General features: G+C 46.8%; 1 protein-coding gene across 5 annotated transcripts in view; it reads left to right on the top strand.

Moving 5' to 3' along the window:
* LOC143839818 (uncharacterized) overlaps positions 1–20,540 on the top strand; it is a 71,158-nt gene that overhangs the window by 34,831 nt on the left and 15,787 nt on the right. For 4 of the 5 annotated variants that reach the window (XM_077342402.1, XM_077342392.1, XM_077342364.1 and 1 more), the window contains 15 exons: positions 397–515; positions 684–816; positions 2,835–2,921; positions 3,484–3,599; positions 4,437–4,572; positions 6,396–6,496; positions 7,237–7,327; positions 8,450–8,587; positions 10,321–10,577; positions 11,474–11,597; positions 12,132–12,359; positions 13,924–14,079; positions 16,060–16,277; positions 16,685–16,865; positions 18,822–18,968. In XM_077342402.1, coding sequence (XP_077198517.1) covers positions 397–515; positions 684–816; positions 2,835–2,921; positions 3,484–3,599; positions 4,437–4,572; positions 6,396–6,496; positions 7,237–7,327; positions 8,450–8,587; positions 10,321–10,577; positions 11,474–11,597; positions 12,132–12,359; positions 13,924–14,079; positions 16,060–16,277; positions 16,685–16,865; positions 18,822–18,968 — 2,232 coding nt within the window. The remainder of the gene's footprint in view (positions 1–396; positions 516–683; positions 817–2,834; positions 2,922–3,483; positions 3,600–4,436; positions 4,573–6,395; positions 6,497–7,236; positions 7,328–8,449; positions 8,588–10,320; positions 10,578–11,473; positions 11,598–12,131; positions 12,360–13,923; positions 14,080–16,059; positions 16,278–16,684; positions 16,866–18,821; positions 18,969–20,540) is intronic. The other variant, XM_077342370.1, reaches the window with a different exon arrangement.

Here is a 20,540-nt window from a genome sequence, read left to right as displayed (position 1 = left end):
GGAGGTTGCAATTTGATTGGAAAGATCTGCAAGATGTCCAGGTTCACAGACATGTAGCCCAGATTAGTCCATCCCATCCCACAGCTGCTGCCCACATGGAGAGCTGAACTGTGTGTGATGCTGGGCATGGAATTCCCCAACATTCACACTGAGAGATGTCCTCCTTTTAGCTGTGATGGCTGCAGAATGCTCCCCACCCCCACCCCCCATGCAGTCATGGTTTTCCCAGGCAGTCATCCAAGGCCACAAAAAGGACACGGAAGCCAAGGCCTTCACAGGTATTGTAGTGCTTTTCAGAGGTTTACTGCTTCTGATCATTGAGGTCTCTTTATTCACCATGCCTTTGGTGGAAAGCAAGTTTCAACTCCTTATACCTGCCCTTCTCATTTGACCCAGGAGGAGCAGCGATTCCAGATCTTGCATGAGGAGATGAACAGTCTGGCTCACAAGCTTGAGAAACAAGGGAAGAGTGAGAGCAGGAACATTGTGGCTCGGCGCAAGCACATCAATAAAATGTGAGTGTGGCCGACACTGGTGGAGGGGACAAGACGTGGCATGTGGCTTGCATCAGGTTATGCTGGGACATGGTGACTATGTTCCTTTTGGGGGTGGGTTGACTGAGGCTGCCTGCCTGCTTTCCAGCTACCTCTGTTGAATTTGTCTTGCCCCCTTTCTCTTTGCAGGTGGCTGCGTCTCCAAGGGACGCTGAAGGAGCATCATGAGATGCTGCAACTGGCTCTAGAGGCTGCTGCCTTCCTCCAGCAAGCAGATGTACTTCTAGAGGCCATCCATGCAAAGGTACCGAAGATTCAGATGGTAATTCTGTAAAAATTATGAGAATGTGTTTCGTATAATGCAAAATGCAGCGGCTTGAAGCTGTTTTGGTAAATTTCATAAGAATTTGTGCACCACAATATTTGAATTGCAATAAGTAGATAGTTTAAATCTTCTAGTTAATGCATAATTACCCAACAGCAATATGTCTGGCTGCAGAGTAAATGGAATCTCTATTCTACAGAAGTTGAACCTAAACTGAAACCTGCAGTCTTGCCATTACCCTATTTAATGTGGATGGCACCTATAGAGTATTATGGGAATATGGCTGTGAATTGTGGTGAATCACTATTCTGAATCAGTGTCTTTTATAGAAAAGGGTGAAGTTCCAATCTTATGACTACTCTAGTGATAATTCAGTCTCAGAACGCAGGTAGTAAAAGTTTTTTTAAGTAACAGTGTTTATTGCCCCAAATTTAAACAGGAACTTCTGCTAGTAACGCTTGACCAAAGGTGTTCCTGTTTGGTTATGAACAATGTTGTTCCTGTGTTCTCCTACATCACTTTTAGGATTCTCTAGGTTTTCCATACGGGATTTGTCTGTATATCATATACAGCAGTGGTCCCCAACCTTTCTGAGGCTGGGGACCGGCAGGGCATCGGTCCACGCCCGCACGGACCACGCCCGCTGATTGGGCTGCGCTTGCGGCGCGCGGCCCGGCCCTGATTCCCTCTCCCCGCCCTCCCACAGTAAGAAGCTTCCCGGGCCGCAAGCTTGCGGCCTGGGAAGTTTTTTACTGTGGGGGGGTGGGGAGAGGGAGCCGCGGCCCGGCGCCATGGCCTTCGCGGCCCGGCACCGGGCCGCGGCCCGCAGGTTGGGGACCACTGATATACAGGATGTGAATGTATAGTGTATTTTTACTTGTATTAGTTAAAATTGTGTTCTTGATGTAGTAGAATACGACCACTACAGAGAGCCCTGCTTCAGGCAAAGCTTGCAGATTACAGATTGTAACTTTTAAATAGGGAAATTGAGTAAATCTGGTAGGTTTTGGGTTCTTATCATTGAGGTTATGGAGGTTTTATCGCATAATGGAATGTATTCTAATAGCTCCCAGTTCCTGAGAGTGCTATAAATGTTGTTTAATTTTCTCTTATATATTGTCATCTTTGGCCATGCTGTTATTTTCCTTGTTTCTAAGAAGTAAAAGCCCATAGTTTAAGTTTTTTAATATGTCCCTTGTAAAGTTGCCTGATAACCATAGCAATCCATCAAAAAGATGAATACAATGAAATTACATCAGTAAACTATTCAGCATTAAAACATTTTTGCCATTTTCTAATTTGTTGTCTTGTGTGGGCTTCATAGAGTGAGGTCCCAACAACACAGACGAAGACCAGAATGCAGCACTCAGATTGTTAATCAGACTTTGCTGCTCTGAGTTCATCACAGCACTGCTGAAAGCTCTTCCCCTGGTTCTGTAGTTGATATCTGAGTGCAATTCAAGATGTTTGTGCTGATTTTTAGTCCTAAATAACCCACGATCCAAGAGATCTGAATGGCTCCCTTCTCCCACATGAACCTTTAGATGTGTTGCGATCTTCATCCCCATGGCCTGTCCATCTGAAGTAAGGCAGACAGCAACTATGAACAGAGGCTTATCAGTGGTGGTGCCCAAATTTAAGGACTTCCTTCTGATACCCATCCATTTGACTCTCTCTCCTGTTTTCTTTTTTTCGTGGCACATGAAATAAATTATGTTTGTCTTTTAGAGATAAGACCTTGGATCCGATTTTAGTGACAGGGTTTGTGTTTAAATTTTGTGCTTTGACTTGTGAAAATGTGACCACCTTTTGTAAATTCATAACATATAAAAATGCAGGATATCTGTGTTTTACAAATAAATAAAGAATTGTTTGGATAGCTATACGTTTGGGGAGATCCTAGGATGCTCTGTCTAGGGTTACCCCATGGTGTAAGCATAGGTGGCAAATGCTACCACACTAAAGCCGTATGGCCCCATGCCTTCCTGTGATCAGCTTCTATTCCTTTGTTGTAGTGGAGGAATCTGTGTGGAGTGGAGAAGCGAAGAGAATCTGAGCCTAACCTTGACCTAGATGTTAGAGACATTGCCAGCCAGGTCATGGTAAGTAGAGAGCTGCACCTCCCCCAAGCAATGTCATAAAAATAACAGGGAGAAGTCGTCGTTTGAGATCCTTTGCCAGAGGATTAGTGTCTTGGAACATGGAAGTTCTCCTCAGTCACCATGGCTAATAATTGAGAGATTTACCCTCCGTGAATCTAACTAATTCCCTTTTAAAGCTGTTTATTCCTGTGGCCATCACTACATCCTCTGGAATAACACATTTTAATCTTTCTCTATGTAAAGTTGTATATTTTTGCTTTTGAAAAACACATTCAGAGCCACTAATCCTCTGGTAACATCAGGGGAAAGCCTTGGCTTCTATGCCCTGTTGCTGGCCATTCAGAGGGACTGATTGGCCACTGTGTGAGACAGGATACTGGGCTAGGGGAACCATTGGTCTAATCTAGCAAGGCTCTTCTTATGTTCTGTTTTTGTTGGCAACCTTGTCAAATACATATTGTAGATGCGGTATGCTAAGTTGGGTGGTCACAGATGGTTCTGGCTTGATCTAGGCTGAATGACCAGCTGACCTCCTCACTGGGTACCTCTTCTGCATTTCCAGATGCTGGATGTCACTGTGTCTCAGCTGACTAGCCTGCATCCCAGCCTGATAGCACGAGTCTCTCTCAAGCACCAAGATGTCAAGGAGAGCTGGACCCAGCTCCAGCAGCTGCTGAGGTATTGTTGAATGTCTCATGCTTGTTTCTGTGCCAGAAGTAGATTCTGAGCTGAATATAAACTCTATTTACCTGAAATTTGTATAAGATCTCCCTCTGCAGTTAGTAGGGGTTATGTTGAATGTATAATTGCTGTTGTCTTTTTTTACTGTCCCTATAGCATGAGGGTTTCATGCAGAAATTAAGCAACTGCAGCTTTTGCCATGTCCAGAAGAGCCTCGCCTGTTGTTAGATTTCTTCAAGTCATCCTGTTGTTAATTTAAAGGCAGTAGAAAAAATTTTGAAAAATTTGAAAAATGTTAAAGCTTCAGTGTTTCAGAACACGCTATACAAAAGATTAACATAAACCTTCCTCTGTAGGTTTTTTGAAAGTACTGTAGTTTTTTAAAAAGGGCTGGGGAGGGGCTGTGGCTCAGTGGAAGAGCATCTGCTTTTCACGTAGAAGGTCTCAGTTTCATTCCTTGGCCCAGGGGTAGTCCAACTGCAGCCCTCCAGATGTCCATGGACTACAGTTCCCATGAGCCCCGGCTAGCATTGTAGTCCATGGACATCTGGAGGGCCACGGTTTGACTACCCCTGCCTTGGCCTCTCCAGTTGAAAAGACAATACTGATCTCAATTCCGTACAGGGCAGCTTCATGCTTTTTCATCCATGCTCTCTCTCGCTCTCCCTGTAGTGCAATCAGTAGCTTTCTCTCTGCCAGATGGGCAAAAGTTAAATGGGAAGTAAAGAGAAGCATGTCCTTCACTTAACATCTCTTCCCCACTCCTTATCATAACTGCTTTATTCCTTTGTTTTTGTTTTCACTTACTTACTCTCTCCTAATCTCATCTCTTAGGAGTGAAAAGCCCCCCTTGTTGGCTTTGACAAGACAGTCGACTGATCCTCCAAGTCCGGAGAAAGTAAACGGCATCAGTACAAACAGTGCGGAGAGAGAAGCTGAAGAAAAACCAGGGAGAGTCTCAGGATGGGGAGTAAGCAAAGACCTCTGTTGTACATCACATCCCTTGCACACTTCACATTAATCATCAGCCCATTTATGTCTGCATTTCTTCTCTGCAAGGCATAGTGTATGCTGTGAATCCAAGGTGCAGGCTGACTGAATAATTTTGGGGCTCGGTTACATGACTGGATCTCCCTTTTCCCTTAATAATAACTCTGTAGGTGGTAATCTGGGGGGAAAGTTTGTTTTTCCTTATTATGGGAAGATAAATGACTTTGCATTGGAAAATTATGTGGGTGAAAGAGTGAAAAATGTGTTCTTTCTTGATGCTGTGTCCTCCATCTATGGCACCCTGCCCCCCCCAACACTGTTAATGAAAATATTGAGAAGCTGTCGACCCAGTCAGTGATCTCTGATATGCTTTACAGTTGAGCACTGGGATGATAATCCTGCAGATGTTCCTATAGAGAGGTTTTGCTCCAGTTTAGCATCCAAACTGCAACAGGTTTTTTTGGGGGGTGGCAGAGGATCAATATGCCAGTGTTATGTAGTTATCCATTTTCTTGTTTGATGCAGACTTTTCCAAACCTGATTTGATGAGTTTTTATTGCTATCAAAAGCATCTTTACATGTCCTGTGGCTTTTTGAAGGTTCCACTCACATTGGTATCATTTCTCTTGGCTCGGCCCATACAGCCACCGTGTCTTACCAAAGTCTCCTGGCTCTTATGAATTCCCAAATTTCATTTTCTTTAAAGTCTCAGGCTCTTTCCTTGTGGACATATAAGGGAGAAAGTGTAGCAATTATATCTCTGTAATGAAAACAGCTCGAGATTTCCTTTTAACAAATAGAGGGGGGAATCAGAAGAACTAGTTGATCATGGCAGTGAATCATGATTGCACTGTAGAGAGCAAAGAATTTTGTTTTGAGCTTGAAGAAGCCCTGTACTGGTATGGTGTGTGTGTGTGTGGGGGGGGGGGTGGATGGCAGTTTCAGGGCCCTGAGAAAAAAACAGTGGGGAAAACCGCTGTGTGAATGTTGTGTTGCCACTGTGAAAGAATGTGCATTTGCAGAGGCAATGAGAGCTACACAGAGAATTATCCCTACGTGCAAGGGGCCTTGGTTTTGTTGGGCTGGAACCAGTGGCCAGGCTTCTAGAGCAGACAGAACAAGTCCAAGTCTCTAGAGCTGCAGCCTTCTGCTTACAGTCGGGTGGAGATAAAAAGCCTCAAATCAGGACAGCAGTTTGGCCAGTGAGTAAATGAGTGCAAGTGCCTCTTTGCCATTGCCATATTGTTGAGTCACCTGTGTGCAGAAGAGAACAGCAGTGCTGGTTGCTAGGCAATGGCCCATTTAGTTTCCCCAGTTGCTTTGCTTGCCTTCCAGAACAGACTTCAGGCCAGCCGGGCCTTTTGTTCAGGTCTCAGCCCAACACAATGAGTTTGCAGCTTGAGACAGTATGGAGAGAACACTGCATACCATCCCCTTACTTAGGTAGCCACTCAAAGAGTACAAGATGTTCTTGCCATGGTTCCAAAAGCGTGGCACATTCTGATTGTGCTCTTGTCCCTCAAGGATCCCACAATCAAGATCCTGCATTCCAAGTGGTAAGAGTTGTTTAGAGTGTCAGTCTCACATACCATTTTTTAAAATTTCCTCCTGGAATAAAGTGTTGTTATATAATCTAGAGCAGGCTTCTGATAAACTCTTTGCAGTATCTGTGCAATGCTAGAGGTGGTTGAAGGCAGATTCCCAGCAGTTGACTCAATAAGGTCGGGAGATGGTCCTACCTCACCCCAACAGATCTCACTTACCTTATTAGCAGCATTCTAAGCAAGAAATGTCTTGCCCTAGGTGCAGAAGAATGTCCTAGGAAGTACGGCAGAGCGTGCGAGAAGCCTGGAAGGCAAGTCAGCTTCAGCAGGAAGAGAGCCCGTTCACAGTGACAGCAAGAGGTAAGGGCACCTGTAATACTGTCCTAGGAGAAGGAAAAAACCATTGGTGGGGAAAGTGGCTCTGGGATGGCACAAGGTGCTTCATGGAGTCTGTTTTGATGCTTAGCAACAGGTTCATGTGGGCCACAATTTCTGCCTAGCTCCCAGCAAAATGGGCTTCTCCTTAGAATTAAGCCAGGACTTGGAACCCAACCTCTGTGGGTACGTTCTGGGAATCCCATTGAAAAAGCAACTGTGGTGCTATATGGTAGAGCTTGTGAGGCTGTGGGTTGCATCCAGTGATCCGTCAGGAGCAGGCACTGGCATTTGTGGTGTCCCCTGCTTTTTCCTCCTCCTCTCAGCTGGTTGTGGGACTTATTCATATGACATGGGTTTCTGGGTTTCTCACTGTAGCCCACCCCAAGCCATGTAGCTATTACACTATATGAGTCCCACACAACCCCAGGAATCAACTTTGCTAGGGTGAGAAGGGGGACCAGAAAGCAGAAATGATCCATAGTACTGAAACAACCACCCAAGTGTGAATGAACTTGTCTTACTTGAAATCTGACTCAAACATCCAGTGGCTCATAGATGAACTGTCTCCATTAAAAATGGTTTACTAATGAGGTGATGTCAGATAAAAAGAAAGCTCAGCAAAGTTTGACTCCATATTGCTTCACACACACACGCTTGGCCTTATAGTTGTTGACTGTTGAGTCAGAATGTACCACCGTTCCCTAATTCTCTGTTTACTGCAGGAGGAGGAAGCTTTCCAAACAGCCAAACACACTGAAGGACCCATCCCAGCAAAAGGTCCACTTTCAGGGCTTCTGCCAGACTGCTGATGCGGTAATGTCCCTCTATGCAAACCCTGGTGAAATTCTGAAAGTGCAATCCGGTGCAGAGTTACTCCAGTTTAAACTATGGCCAACTAGAGGTGGTGGTAGCATTTCCTTCTGCTTAAATATACAAAGATGGATCAGTGAGAAGAGCAGACCCCATATGCGCATGCCATATGTCCCCTCAACATGTGGCATGGCAACAAGCCATAAAATACTGGCCCATTGCTATGAATGGATTGCCAGAGGAAGTGGTAGCTTTCTTAAGCAGACATGCTGCCTAGATCTGGCCAGAGGCAAGAGGCCTGGTGGCCCTGTGCTACTGGTGCAGAAAACTGCTTCTATTTTGTCCAAGAATGTTACAATCCTTTTGGCTGACTGAATTAAGCATCCTGATACTTCAGAATAACCAGAAATCCAAACTGAAATGTTCAGTTCATTAGTTTTGATCGTGTGTGAAAAGGGAGTCTTAAGATTTAAGCACCCAAGTATCTGAGCCAAGATAATAGAATGAAAGAGATTTTCAGTTTGCATCATTCGTGCACAGAGAGCTATTACAAGTAGTAGAGGAAATGAGATGGGATGAAGAGAAATTTCTTGTGTATCTTGGTCATTGACAGAGTCAGTGATACATAAGAGCCAGTGCAGTGTAGTGGTTAAAGTGACACACCATGATCTCGTAGACTAAGATTCAAATCTCCACTCTGCCATGGAAACTCACTAGGTCAATCTCTCTCTCCCTCTCAGCCAGGAAGAGCTGCCCTTGTGATGATAAAATGGAGGAGAGGAGAACTACACAGGAAGCTCATTTGGGTCCTTATTGGGGAGGAAAGTGGAGTATAAATAAATCCTTTTCAGTTGGATAAGAGCAGCTCCCCATCCGTGAGAATGAGCTCGACTCATAGGATGTGTCTGAAATGGAAACAGGACAGGCTGGTGGGAGCCGTAGCTCAGTCATGGAACATGTGATTTACATGCAGATGATTCAATGTTTAATTCTTGGCATGTTCAGGTACAAGGATCTTGTTTAAGGGGCACTGGGAGGAGTCTCTGCCAAAGAACTAGTAAGTGTAGACGGGCTCAGTACATCTCATGTTCACATGGTTCACTGGTGCCTGTTTGTACATGTTAGGAACTACAGCTGTTGCTGCATGCTGACCATAGGTGGAATCCACAAATGGAAGATGCCCTTGAGGAGCTGGAGCATCTCTGGGCAGACCTGAAAAGAAGGCACCAAGAGAATGGTGTGGCCCTGAGGGAGATTGATACAGTGAGTAAGAATTGCTGCTCTAATCAGGACTTTTCCCTCCTCAGCTTCTACATACACATGGTATAACGTGTCATGGACTGTGATGCCATGACATGTTTCCCAACTCTTTTTGTTGTTGTTGTTATGTGCGAAGTCGTGTCCGACCAATCGCGACCCCATGGACAATGATCCTCCAGGCCTTCCTGTCCTCTACCATTCCCTGGAGTCCATTTAAGTTTGCACCTACTGCTTCAGTGACTCCATCCAGCCACCTCATTCTCTGTCGTCCCCTTCTTCTTCTGCCCTCGACCGCTCCCAGCATTAGGCTCTTCTCCAGGGAGTCCTTCCTTCTCATGAGGTGGCCAAAATATTTGAGTTTCATCTTCAGGATCTGGCCTTCTAAAGAGCAGTCAGGGCTGATCTCCTCTAGGACTGACCGGTTTGTTCGCCTTGCAGTCCAAGGGACTCGCAAGAGTCTTCTCCAGCACCAGAGTTCAAAAGCCTCAATTCTTTGACGCTCGGCCTTCCTTATGGTCCAACTTTCGCAGCCATACATTGCAACTGGGAAGACCATAGCCTTGACTAAACGCACTTTTGTTGGCAGGGTGATGTCTCTGCTTTTTAGGATGCTGTCTAGATTTGCCATAGCTTTCCTCCCCAGGAGCAAGCGTCTTTTAATTTCTTTGCTGCAGTCCCCATCTGCAGTGATCTTGGAGCCCAGGAAAATAAAATCTGTCACTATCTCCATTTCTTCCCCTTCTATTTGCCAGGAATTGAGAGGGCCGGATGCCATGATCTTTGTTTTCTTGATGTTGAGTTTCAAGCCAACTTTTGCACTCTCCTCCTTCACCCGCATCAACAGGCTCTTTAGTTCCTCTTCACTTTCTGCCATTAGAGTGGTATCATCTGCATATCTGAGGTTGTTGATATTTCTCCCTGCAATCTTGATCCCAATTCCCAACTCTACCCCCCCCCCAAAAAAAACAGCGATGGGGAGCAGGGCAAAGAAAAACACACAGTATTTTTTTTTTTATTACAGCATGAGCTAAATTATGCTAGATTTTACAAAGGGGAGCCATGCAGTTTCCATTTTTGACTGAAGCTCTGTAGTCCAGCTAAGGTGTAGTTCCATGCACAAGCAAAAGGTTAACACCTTTGCACCTTTATACTGCATTGCTTATGAGGAGTCTTCTGAGGAAACCTGTATTCCAGGGGTCATCAGCATGGTGTCTGCAAGCACCTTTCCTGACGTTCACCAAATGTTTTTGGAAAGAGGGTGGGGCTGTTGCCCAGGAAGGTTTCTGATTGGCCATCTGAGATTTCTTTGACTGCACATTTTGAAGAATGTTGGTGTGGCAGTTGCTGCCACCACAGCAAAAAGATCTTTCCTTTGTGGCTGAAGGTGAGCTGTGGCAGCCATGTTATGGCTGGCTGTGCCTCCTGCAGCAGCAATTTCTTGGTGGCAGCCACCATGCTGTGTCAGATTTCCAACAGTTCCCACAAGCTCAATAAAGTTGGGGGGCCCTGCTATATTCCTGTTCGTACTGTGGCATTCAATATAATTGAATATAAAGTCTAGAAAAACCTGAATCGGCCCAGTTCTTATGTGAGAGTTCCATTTTTCTTCCACATAGAAACTTACCCCTTGTGCTTAGGGGCATTCTCTCTTCCTCCTGCAGTGTGTCATCAGTCACAGGGACAATGATCAGGCCATGTGTGACTGCCTTGCCTGAATTGCCCCTTACTGTTTGTAGGCCCTGCGGCTGGTTGCGGAATTAGAAGAGGCTGAATGTTGGCTTGGAACCGTGGCAGACCTGATCTCGGAGCCAACAGCTGTGAAGAGCCTTGATAAACTTCATGAGGACCTGCAGAAGACTGACAGTCTGGAGAACCAAGTTAGGGCATGGAGCATTAAGCTTCAAGCCCTGCAGGAGGAGATAGAGAGGAGCCCCTCCCCAGAACACACAGCAGCTGCAATGATTCAGAGAAAAATGGAAAGAGTGAAAGAAAAGTGAGTTATAAGAACGGTGTGTGCACGTGGGTGGGTGGGTGCTATGTGTGGAGCACAGGAATTAGATTGAGAAGCCGGAAGTCCCAAGAGTGGATAATGAGGCCATACAAGGAAGCATGGTTTGGGAAGAATGGGACGGGGGCATCCAGAAACGAGAGATTGAGAATTAGGGCAATTTTAATAAGGCTCAATATTTATCCTCCAATAGAGCCTCTTGGGGAGCCTCTTGTGGCGCAGAGTGGTAAGGCAGCCGTCTGAAAGCTTTGCCCATAAGGCTGGGAGTTCAATCCCAGCAGCCGGCTCAAGGTTGACTCAGCCTTCCATCCTTCCGAGGTCGGTAAAATGAGTACTCAGCTTGCTGGGGGGTAAACGGTAATGACTGGGGAAGGCACTGGCAAACCACCCCGTATTGAGTCTGCCAAGAAAACGCTAGAGGGCGTCACCCCAAGGGTCAGACATGACTCGGTGCTTGCACAGGGGATACCTTTACCTTTTAGAGCCTCTTGTGGTGCAGAGTGGTAAGGCAGCCATCTGAAAGCTTTGCCCATGAGGCTGGGAGTTCAATCCAAGCAGCCGGCTCAAGGTTGACTCAGCCTTCCATCCTTCCGAGGTCGGTAAAATGAGTACCCAGCTTGCTGGGGGGTAAATGGTAATAACTGGGGAAGACTCTGGCAAACCACCCCGTATTGAGTCTGCTATGAAAACGCTAGAGGGCATCACCCCAAGAGTCAGACATGACTCAGTGCTTGCACAGGGGATACCTTTACCTTTACCTTATTTATCCTCCGTTCCTGACAGATTTCCTATTTTATGGAATCAGCTGAACACTCTTAAATGACACTTTCCCCTGTGCTGTGCTTCAGATTGTACCTAGGGCCATATGTTTTTCCTACCAGGTTGACCTGTGTTCAAGAGACCCTCAAGCGCCGGGCATCAGAACTGCGCGACTCCCTGGTTTTAACTGAATTCTTACAGAATGTGCAGCTGGAAGAGATGCTCAGTCAAAGGAACAACACGCTGGTGAGAAGAAAAATGGGGCAAAATCCAAGGGGGGAAGCTCTGTTCTATCAGAATCATGGTCACTAGTGCTGTGTAGCTTCCTTTCTTCTTATGATTTTACATACATGGAATGGGGAAGGTTTATGGACAGCTGTTCTGATGAAGGACTAATGTTGCTTGCTCAAGTCTCTGCTTCATGGTCATTGGCAAAAATCTTCATTTTTGAAGATAGTAGGTGAAATTCCATTTAAGTTTTCCTGTGTGCCCTTGGAAAAATCTGTTGTTTTCAAAGTCAAACCCCTCACTTGCAAAATTGAGGTAATGGTAATTTTCTCAAGATTGTTCTAGTAATAAATAAAGGAACATTGTGTTATAGATAGACAGGCAGGTAGACAGACAGACAGACAGACAGACAGCACATGGGTTATATAATATACAATAGCATTTATTGTGTCTAGCTAAAGGCCAGTACAGTCAGTCAAAAGAATATAAAACATGAATTGAAAATAATATATAGATCTCTAACCACACTACTTGTGTATTGCTTTGGTTTAGGCAGTGGCCAACCATCTAGGCTCACAAGAATCTTTGCCCTTCCTCATAGCCCATGGAGGGCGGCCGTTGAGCAGTCAGGACCTGTGCAGACCGCTGGAGGAACTGCAAGAGGCAGTAGAGATGCTGAATGACGTGGTGAAAGAACGGGAGCGGGTTGTGGAGGCAGCAACTGAGACCGAGAACCTGGAATGCTACGTGCAGGCTTTGAAAGATGGGGAAGAAACAAGGGTAAGAGAGGGCTACCAGAGAGGTTCCTAAAACACCAGCATCCTGCTGTTTGGCTATTCAGATTTTGGGTCATTTTGTCCCAGCTCTTCCTTCAACTGAGGGAGTAGAGGAGGCCCTGAAAGAAATATAGTAATTTGAGTCATTCAACATTAGGAAGAACTCTACTTCCTGAAATAAACCAGATTCTCTGTGAGCAGGGAAGACTAGATAGGGTAAAGCACATACATTTGGATTAATTTGTGGGGCAGGGGAGGTAAGATAAGTGTGACAGTGAAGGAGAAGGGATTAGCCACTGGACAATGAATGGAACACATGAAAAACCTCCTTGTCCAGCCAAAGCAAGTACTTGGGGCGAAACTACCTGATGCTTTAATATGTTACTGAGGCTAAATCTATCCTTATCCATAATCAGGAGTGGCATCCAGGCTTAGATGCAGACTCTGCACCAATTCTTCCTTGTATAGCATGAGATAGTCCATAAATATCAGCCATTTTAGCTTTCATGCTAAGAAACCTGCAGAATGTCAGAAATTAGATTGATGCAATTTGATCAATTAAAAGCTGCTTGGGGTGTTTTGTTGTGTACAAACCATGCAAAAAATACGCGGGCCTATCCCTGTCTCTGATCCGGAAACTCCAGCTGGTACAAAATGCAGCCGCTAGGGTCCTCACTGGCACACCTTGGAGGGCCCACATCCAGCCTGTGCTGAGGCAGCTGCACTGGTTACCAATTGCTGTCCGGATCTGGTTCAAGGTTCTGGTTCTAACCTTTAAGGCTTTACGCGGGCTGGGACCCACATACCTGAGGGACCGCCTAGTGCCCTATGCCCCCCGCAGGGCTCTGCGAGTGAGAATCTTCTGGTCGTTCCCGGCCCTAGGGAAGCACGCCTAGCCTCGACCATGGCCAGGGCCTTTTCGGTCCTGCCCCCCACCTGGTGGAATGAGCTCCCGGGTGAGCTGCGGGCCCTGTGGGACCCTTTAACGTTCCGCAGGGCCTGCAAGACGGAGCTCTTCCGCCAGGTCTATGGTTGAGGCTGGGGCTGCTGGGGTACATCGACTGCTCTCCCCCGGGCTTCTTGAACATCGTTGACCTCCTTCTCCTCCACCCCCCCTTTTTTAGGAATGGGGGTAGGAAGGGGATCTTATTATTGTGCTGCCATGTTGTGACATTTTAAAGTCTTTTAATGGGAGTTTTAATGGGTTTTTTAAGACATTGTAACCCGCCGCGAGCCATTTGAGAGTGGCAGGAAATAAATCGAAATAATAATAATAATAATAATAATAATAATAATAATAATAATAATAATAATAATAATAATAATAATAATAATAATAATAATAATAATAATAATAATAATAATAATAATAATAATAATAATCTTTCGGCATGGGGCAGGAGTACAGAAAGGGGACCCTGAAACCACCAGCTGCTGTCCTGTGGCGAAACACAGGCTGATGTGTCTGAATGACTGCTTGAGAATCATGGAACAGGCCAGAGCAGGTTCTTTCCAGTGGCCTGGGAGGCACACTGCATGGCCCTTACGCTTTGCTGCTATCTTCCCAGCTGTCCTGGATCACCTCCCAGATGGAGACCTTGAGGGTCAATGCAGAAGCCCTGGCTCAGGACCTCATCCAGGCAGAGAAGAGCTTTGCTACAGTGAAAAGTGAACAGGAGCTGCTGGAGCTGCAGGGCTTGTTGAGAAGGCAGCAGGAGATAGAGGTGAGAGAGAGAGGCTCAGTGTGGGGGACTGAACTTGACTTCTCCCAAAGGAGGATCACATTGGGCATTTAACCTTCAGTTTGATATCTCTGGCATCAGGATAACTTGCTCTTCTTTGATGTGCCAACCTGGATTTGAGCTGATCTCAAAATATGTTAGGTTTGGGGTGTGATTGGGTTCTTTTGGTGCAGGTGTGTGCACTCAGAGTTAATAGGGTGTTGGCAGGAGCTGATGGAAATTGTAGTCCATGGACATCTGGAGAGTCACAGTTTGACCACCTCTGGTAAAAACATCCCTTTCTGGCATTTTTTGGATATGTCAGAGTGGGGATTCCTGATAGTTTGTGGCTGATAGATCAGTGTATGATCCTCGTGCCTAGTGCAGCTGGATCCAAGCCAGACATTACAAGGCATAAGTCCTGTCCATACAGAGACAAGGCTGATGGCAGCCAAAAGGAATTAGTTTGGGGCTCTTAGAAGAATAATAGTTGGTTTTAATACTCTACTTTTCACTGCCCAAAGGAGTCTTAAAGTGGCTTACAATTGCCTTCCATTCCTCTCCCCACAACAGACACCCTCTGAGGCAGGTAGGGCAGAGGAAGCTCCAGAACAGCACTACCATGGCTATGATGAGCCCAAGGTCACCCAGCTGGCTGTATGTGGAGGAGCGGGGAATCAAACCCAGCTCACCAAATTAGAAGCTGCCACTCTTAACCTCTACACCATGCTGGCTCTCTTTGAAATGAGGGATCTAACACCACATCACATATTAGTTGCATTTCCCCAAGGCCATGGTGAAGATCCAGGGTGTAGTGCCTGTAGTGCCAGAGAGAGCCTTGAGCATTGGGACTACTAATCAAGTTTGCAGATGACACCAAATTGGGAGGACTGGCAAATACTCCAGAAGATAGAGTCAGAGTTCAACGAGATCTGAACACAATGGAAAAATGGGCAAATGAGAACAAGATGCAATTTAATAAAGATAAGTGTAAAGTTCTGCATCTGGGTCAGAAAAATGAAAAGCATGCCTACTGGATGGGGGATACGCTTCTAGGTAGCACTGTGTGTGAACGAGACCTTGGGGTACTTGTGGATTGTAAACTAAACATGAGCAGGCAGTGTGATGCAGCGGTAAAAAAGGCAAATGCCATTTTGGGCTGTATCAACAGGGGCATCACATCAAAATCACAAGATGTCATAGTCCCATTGTATACGGCACTGGTCAGACCACACCTGGAGTACTGTGTGCAGTTCTGGAGGCCTCACTTCAAGAAGGACGTCGATAAAATTGAAAGGGTACAGAGGAGAGCGACGAAGATGATCTGGGGCCAAGGGACCAAGCCCTATGAAGATAGGTTGAGGGACTTGGGAATGTTCAGCCTGGAGAAAAGGAGGTTGAGAGGGGACATGATAGCCCTCTTTAAGTATATGAAAGGTTGTCACTTGGAGGAGGGCAGGATGCGGTTTCTGCTGGCTGCAGAGGAGAGGACACGCAGTAATGGGTTTAAACTTCAAGTACAACGATATAGGCTAGATATCAGGAAAATGTTTTTCACAGTCAGAGTAGTTCAGCAGTGGAATAGGCTGCCTAGGGAGGTGGTGAGCTCCCCCTCACTGGAAGTCTTCAAGCAAAGGTTGGATACACACTTTTGTTGGATGCTTTAGGATGCTTAGGGCTAATCCTGCGTTGAGCAGGGGGTTGGACTAGATGGCCTATATGGCCCCTTCCAACTCTATGATTCTATGATTGGTCCTGCCACCCAGGTACCCATGCATACACCACACAGAGCTCTTGGCTCTAAGCTCTTGCTTTTCTGTTCAGCATCAATGTTATGCTCCAGGCTTCTGGAAAGCAAAAGAATTAATGGGAAAAGATAGGCAGAGCTCATGCTTTTTCTCAAAAAGGGGCAAGGAAAGGAGCCAGAGGGTCCCTTTTGTTGGGACTTCTTACCATTCTGAATGCTGCCATCCTGCCTTCCAGAGTGACATGTCTGACCTGGAAGTGGACCTGGAGGACCTGGAGAGAACAGCTGCTCAGCTGGAGGACCCTGATCTAGTCCAGATGTGTGACAACTCCAGGGAGATTCAAGAAACACTAGAGTCTTGGAAGGTGCTGCAAAAGCTGGTGTTGGAAAATGCAGTCCATGGGCAGCACGCGGTTCGTTTGCGACAATTCTTCAGAGATTATTTGGCCATTATGTAAGTCAGTGGCCTTTAGCAGCCACTTTGTATCTCTGGAATATTTAGTTGCAAGGTGGTTGAAGCATCCTATAAAGTTCTGAGTATCATTGTTCCAAGAGCTGTAAAGAATGAGCGGTATAAAAATCCAAATAAATAAATAAGTGTATGTGTATGGGTGTACATGCATGCATGAGCACATGCATGCATGACAACTATAGAGAGTGTACAACTGACACCACATAGTTTTGTAATGGATCTTATGTCTTCAAGTTATGAGACCCTAGATTGGACTTGGACTATGGTGCAGGAAAGAGGAACCTTTCCCTTGTGCCAATTTCCCAAACTTAATGCCCCCCCCCTCCAAAACACTTGCACAATCTGGGTTCCAGAATGATAAACCTGTCTCTCTTTCCTTGACTCCCTAGCTCTTGGACAGAAGACACCCGTGCTCAGATCTTCTCAGAGAGTCTGAGCAGTGCTCACAGCCTGTCAGAGAATCGGTGGGAGGAGCTACAGAGCAATATTGAAACTAAGTTGAAGGAGTTTGAAGAGTTGGCAGCTGCAGGATGGGAGCTGGTGGTTGAGGAGCATGACCTCAGTGAGACAGTAAGTGTGGAAGGCTCTTGTCTAGAAAAGACCTGGGTCCCTGCTGACATTTCTTTGGAATGTAGCCTTTGAGCACAGTTGCAGGGACTCAGATTGCTCACTTTGAAAAGATGTCATTGAGCAATGGTGGCTTGCAGCATAGGTAGCTATTTCTGTATTCTTAGGGATTCCTCTGTTCCACAGGATGTGATCCTAGAGCAAAAAGGTGTTCTATTACAAGACTCCCAAGTGGTCAGGCTCCATACTCAAATTGGCCACATGAGCCTACCTGTGCCCTAAAACTGGATTAAACAGGTACATGTAGGGTTTTTTTTAAATCAGTGTCCTGGAATTACCTGCCCCACCTTGGTCAGTCAGGCCTCATCTCTTTTGGCCTTCTGGAAAAATGACTTCAATCAAGAAGGTTTTTGGCATTTACAAGATGTAAATCAAGCTGGGGTAGGTTGCCAGATCCAGGTTGGAAAACTCCTAGAGATATGGGGTGGACCATGGGGAGGCCAGGGACCTCAATGGGACACAATATCACAGAGCCCATCCTTCAAGCATTCATTTTCGCCAGGGGAACTGGAAATGAGCCATAATTCCAGGGGATCCCCAGGCCCCACCTAGATCCCCAGGCCTTCAGTTCACATCAGAGCAGTGGCCCCAAAACACATTTGCTGGTTAATGAGAACCAATTGCTCAGACTCAGGAATTCCAGTTGGCCAAGTGACGCCAAGGAGAGGCAGTCCTAATGCAGTCATCATTGTTACATCCGGTGCACAATTAACTGGATTTTACTTTGAGAGGAAGACAGAGAACTTGGAACAAGGCCTTTAGATTGGGGCCCAGTGGAATCAGTTGCCCACTGAGACCTGACCTTACAGACCACAAACCAAATAATACAAGCATTTCTCTCATACATACTTTCAGAGTGCTGTTAAAGTGTGGCTGATAGGATTTGGAGGATGCAAGAGGACAGAGGCCTCCGTAGAATGTGCATATTCCACTGTGTGCACTTTGGAAAGGAGTGTTTCAGTGAAGCAGGGAGGGTGGGCACCACCTGAGCCGCTGCTACGCCGCCCGAACCACCACTGCTTTGCCGCCCAAGCCACCTTGAGCAGTGGTTTGGGTGGCGTGGAGGCAGCACCCCACTTAAGAGGTGCTCAGGAAGGGAGGGGGAGGGCAGGAGTCCAAGGCGAGTGGGGAAGTGAAGAGCTGAGCGGCAGGTGGGCAGACCACAGGGGGACGAGAGAAGAGGAGCAGCAAGGTATGACACACAAGAGGAGGGAGGGAAGGAGGCACTTGGGCAGTGAGGCAGCAGCAGCAGCTTGGCGGTGGAGGTTACTTGGTACCACTAGAGAGAACCTTAATGATGGTTGAAATACTGCAGGGGTGAGAATCTGCCTTCCTCGCTGTGCCCTCCACTGGCTGGCTGTGTTTGGATTCTTGTATGTGTGTGCTTTACCTTCCGTGGCAATGCATAGCATGCATAGCAACGAGTATGCATTGCCACGCATAGGTTTCAATTTTTTTTTAAATCGCACTAGACCCACAAACCTCCGACTGGTTGCCTCCATTGATTGACAGGCCAAGGAGCAGTGAGTAAAAGTGCATGTTGCTCTCTCTTGTGCTTTTTTCGCCATTAATGAGGGGAAAAGGTGAAAGGTGGCAGCAGAATGTGGAGGGGAGAAATAGTGCAATTTACTATCCCGTGATTGCGGGTAGGAGACATCATGCGATTTGGCCCTCTGTGTGGAAATGGCCTATGTATTCCTGCTCCTGAACAGCAAAAGATAAGAAAATTCTGCTAGAAAGTCCCTCTTCACTCCCCAAGTGAAAGAGTCCTGGCAGGCCTCTTTACTCCTCTTGAGGCTACCGATTCCATATCTGGAGGCAGGGAAGGGGCAGAATATTTGTAAGACACTCTTGTATGACATCTCTACCTGTTCATTTTCCCTTTTTGTCTGCCCTTAGATAAAGGAGCGAATGCAGGAGCTGCAGAGCATGTTGGGATGGGTGATGGTGCGCTGGCAAGCACAGAATTCTCAGAAGCAGCCTGGGACCAAGAGTGGAGGCTGGAAGAGTCCACATGGCCGCCAGGGTGTGCTCGAGAAGTACCAAGTTAGTATAGAGCTGTCAAGTAGCTTTGTGAGCGCTCGGAATTGGTAAAGCAGTCCTTCCAGTGCAGCCACAGGATCAGTGTAGAGCAGGATGATCTGGACTGAATGCTGTGGGTGGGTTAATGGAGGGAGCGAGGTGGCCTTTGGAGGCTGTGTCCCCTGCTGTACATCAAGACTGATAAAACAGAGTCATTTTTACAGTTCAGTCTCCTTTTCTCTGATCTACAAAAAAAACCACTGGCCACTGCTTTCTTATAAATCTATGAAGCTAGCTATACTGGGCATGCTTCCCTGTGTCTGTCCTATTTCCCCAGCTTGCAGATTTTGCAAGTAATATTTGAGTTACATCAATTTTATCAAGTGGGATGCAGGAGTTTTGGAAATCCCAGGATTAAAATACAGTTATGAAGCTTGCTGGATCATGTGGGTCTGACCATCTGTCTGTCAGCCTAATCTATATTGTGAGATAATTGTAAGAATAAAAGTGCTGCTCGGAGCTCCTTGGAAGAAGGGCAGGATACAAATGAACAGAGCACAAGTTCTGAGTTGATGAGTTGCCCCTCTTCCTGGATTTCCTGACACATCATCTGGGGCCTGTTTCATGTGGCTTCTTATTCAACTGCTTAAAACAAAAAACTGCCTTTGTTCCTTTAACATCAGACTGGGAGACTGACTAGACATGATGTTAAGAGAATTGTGAAACTTCTCCTTGCATTATTACATTAGTGTTATTTTAAAACTGTATCTAGCATCTGGAGGGGGGCTTCATTTGGATCAGGAAAGGAGGTGCAATGTCAGGAGGGAAATAGGTGCACACAGCCCCAATCTGAATTCCCCCTCTTCCCCCCACCCCTCCCCAGCAACTACAATTTACATTTTAAGACACTGATCTTTCCCAACTTCATGTCTAGTTCAGGTATAACATGCTGAAATATAACCGACTAGAAACTAACCCCGCTGTACTCAGAATACAGTGGGCGCTAGCGGCCTTGGTGATTGCGGCAGGGCACCTCTCCGGCTTCCCAACCACTGCACCCACACCCGAGGCCGGCCGTGGGGCGGGATACGATCCGCCGCTACCTCCAGCCCCCCCCCCTGGACCAGTGCCTACCAGGGGGGAAAGCATCGGTCTTCAGCGGCTGCTGCCGGAGGCGGATGTGGTTTCGCCGCTCCCACAGGGTCCAGAAGCAGCCGCTCCTGGTGGTGTTGCCACCGCAGCCGTTCCTGCAGCTGTCTCCAGCAGGCAGCCCTGGCCTCATGGGCCGGCAGGTGACCTGTCCTCGTCGAGTACTCATGCATGTACTGGAGCCTGCTGCTGGCACCAGGCACTCCCATTTGTGCCATGATCGGGCCCTGTGGGGCGCACGGTCAGGTGGCGACCTGGCCTGTGCGCAGCGAGGGAGGAAATGGTGGCGGTCGTCTGCATGCAGGGGGGTGGATCGGGAGGCTCTTTGTGCCTCCTGATTGGTCAGTCCGCCGGCAAGGGACCAATCGCGAGCCGCGCTCCATGTGGCTCGCAATTGGGCCCTTGCCGGTAGACTGACAATCGGAGGGCCCAAAGCACCTGCCAATT

Source organism: Paroedura picta, chromosome 1 (genome assembly GCF_049243985.1).
Source record: "Paroedura picta isolate Pp20150507F chromosome 1, Ppicta_v3.0, whole genome shotgun sequence".
In the NCBI taxonomy this organism is placed as follows: Eukaryota; Metazoa; Chordata; class Lepidosauria; order Squamata; family Gekkonidae; genus Paroedura; species Paroedura picta.
This window is presented reverse-complemented; position numbering and strand designations above follow the sequence as displayed.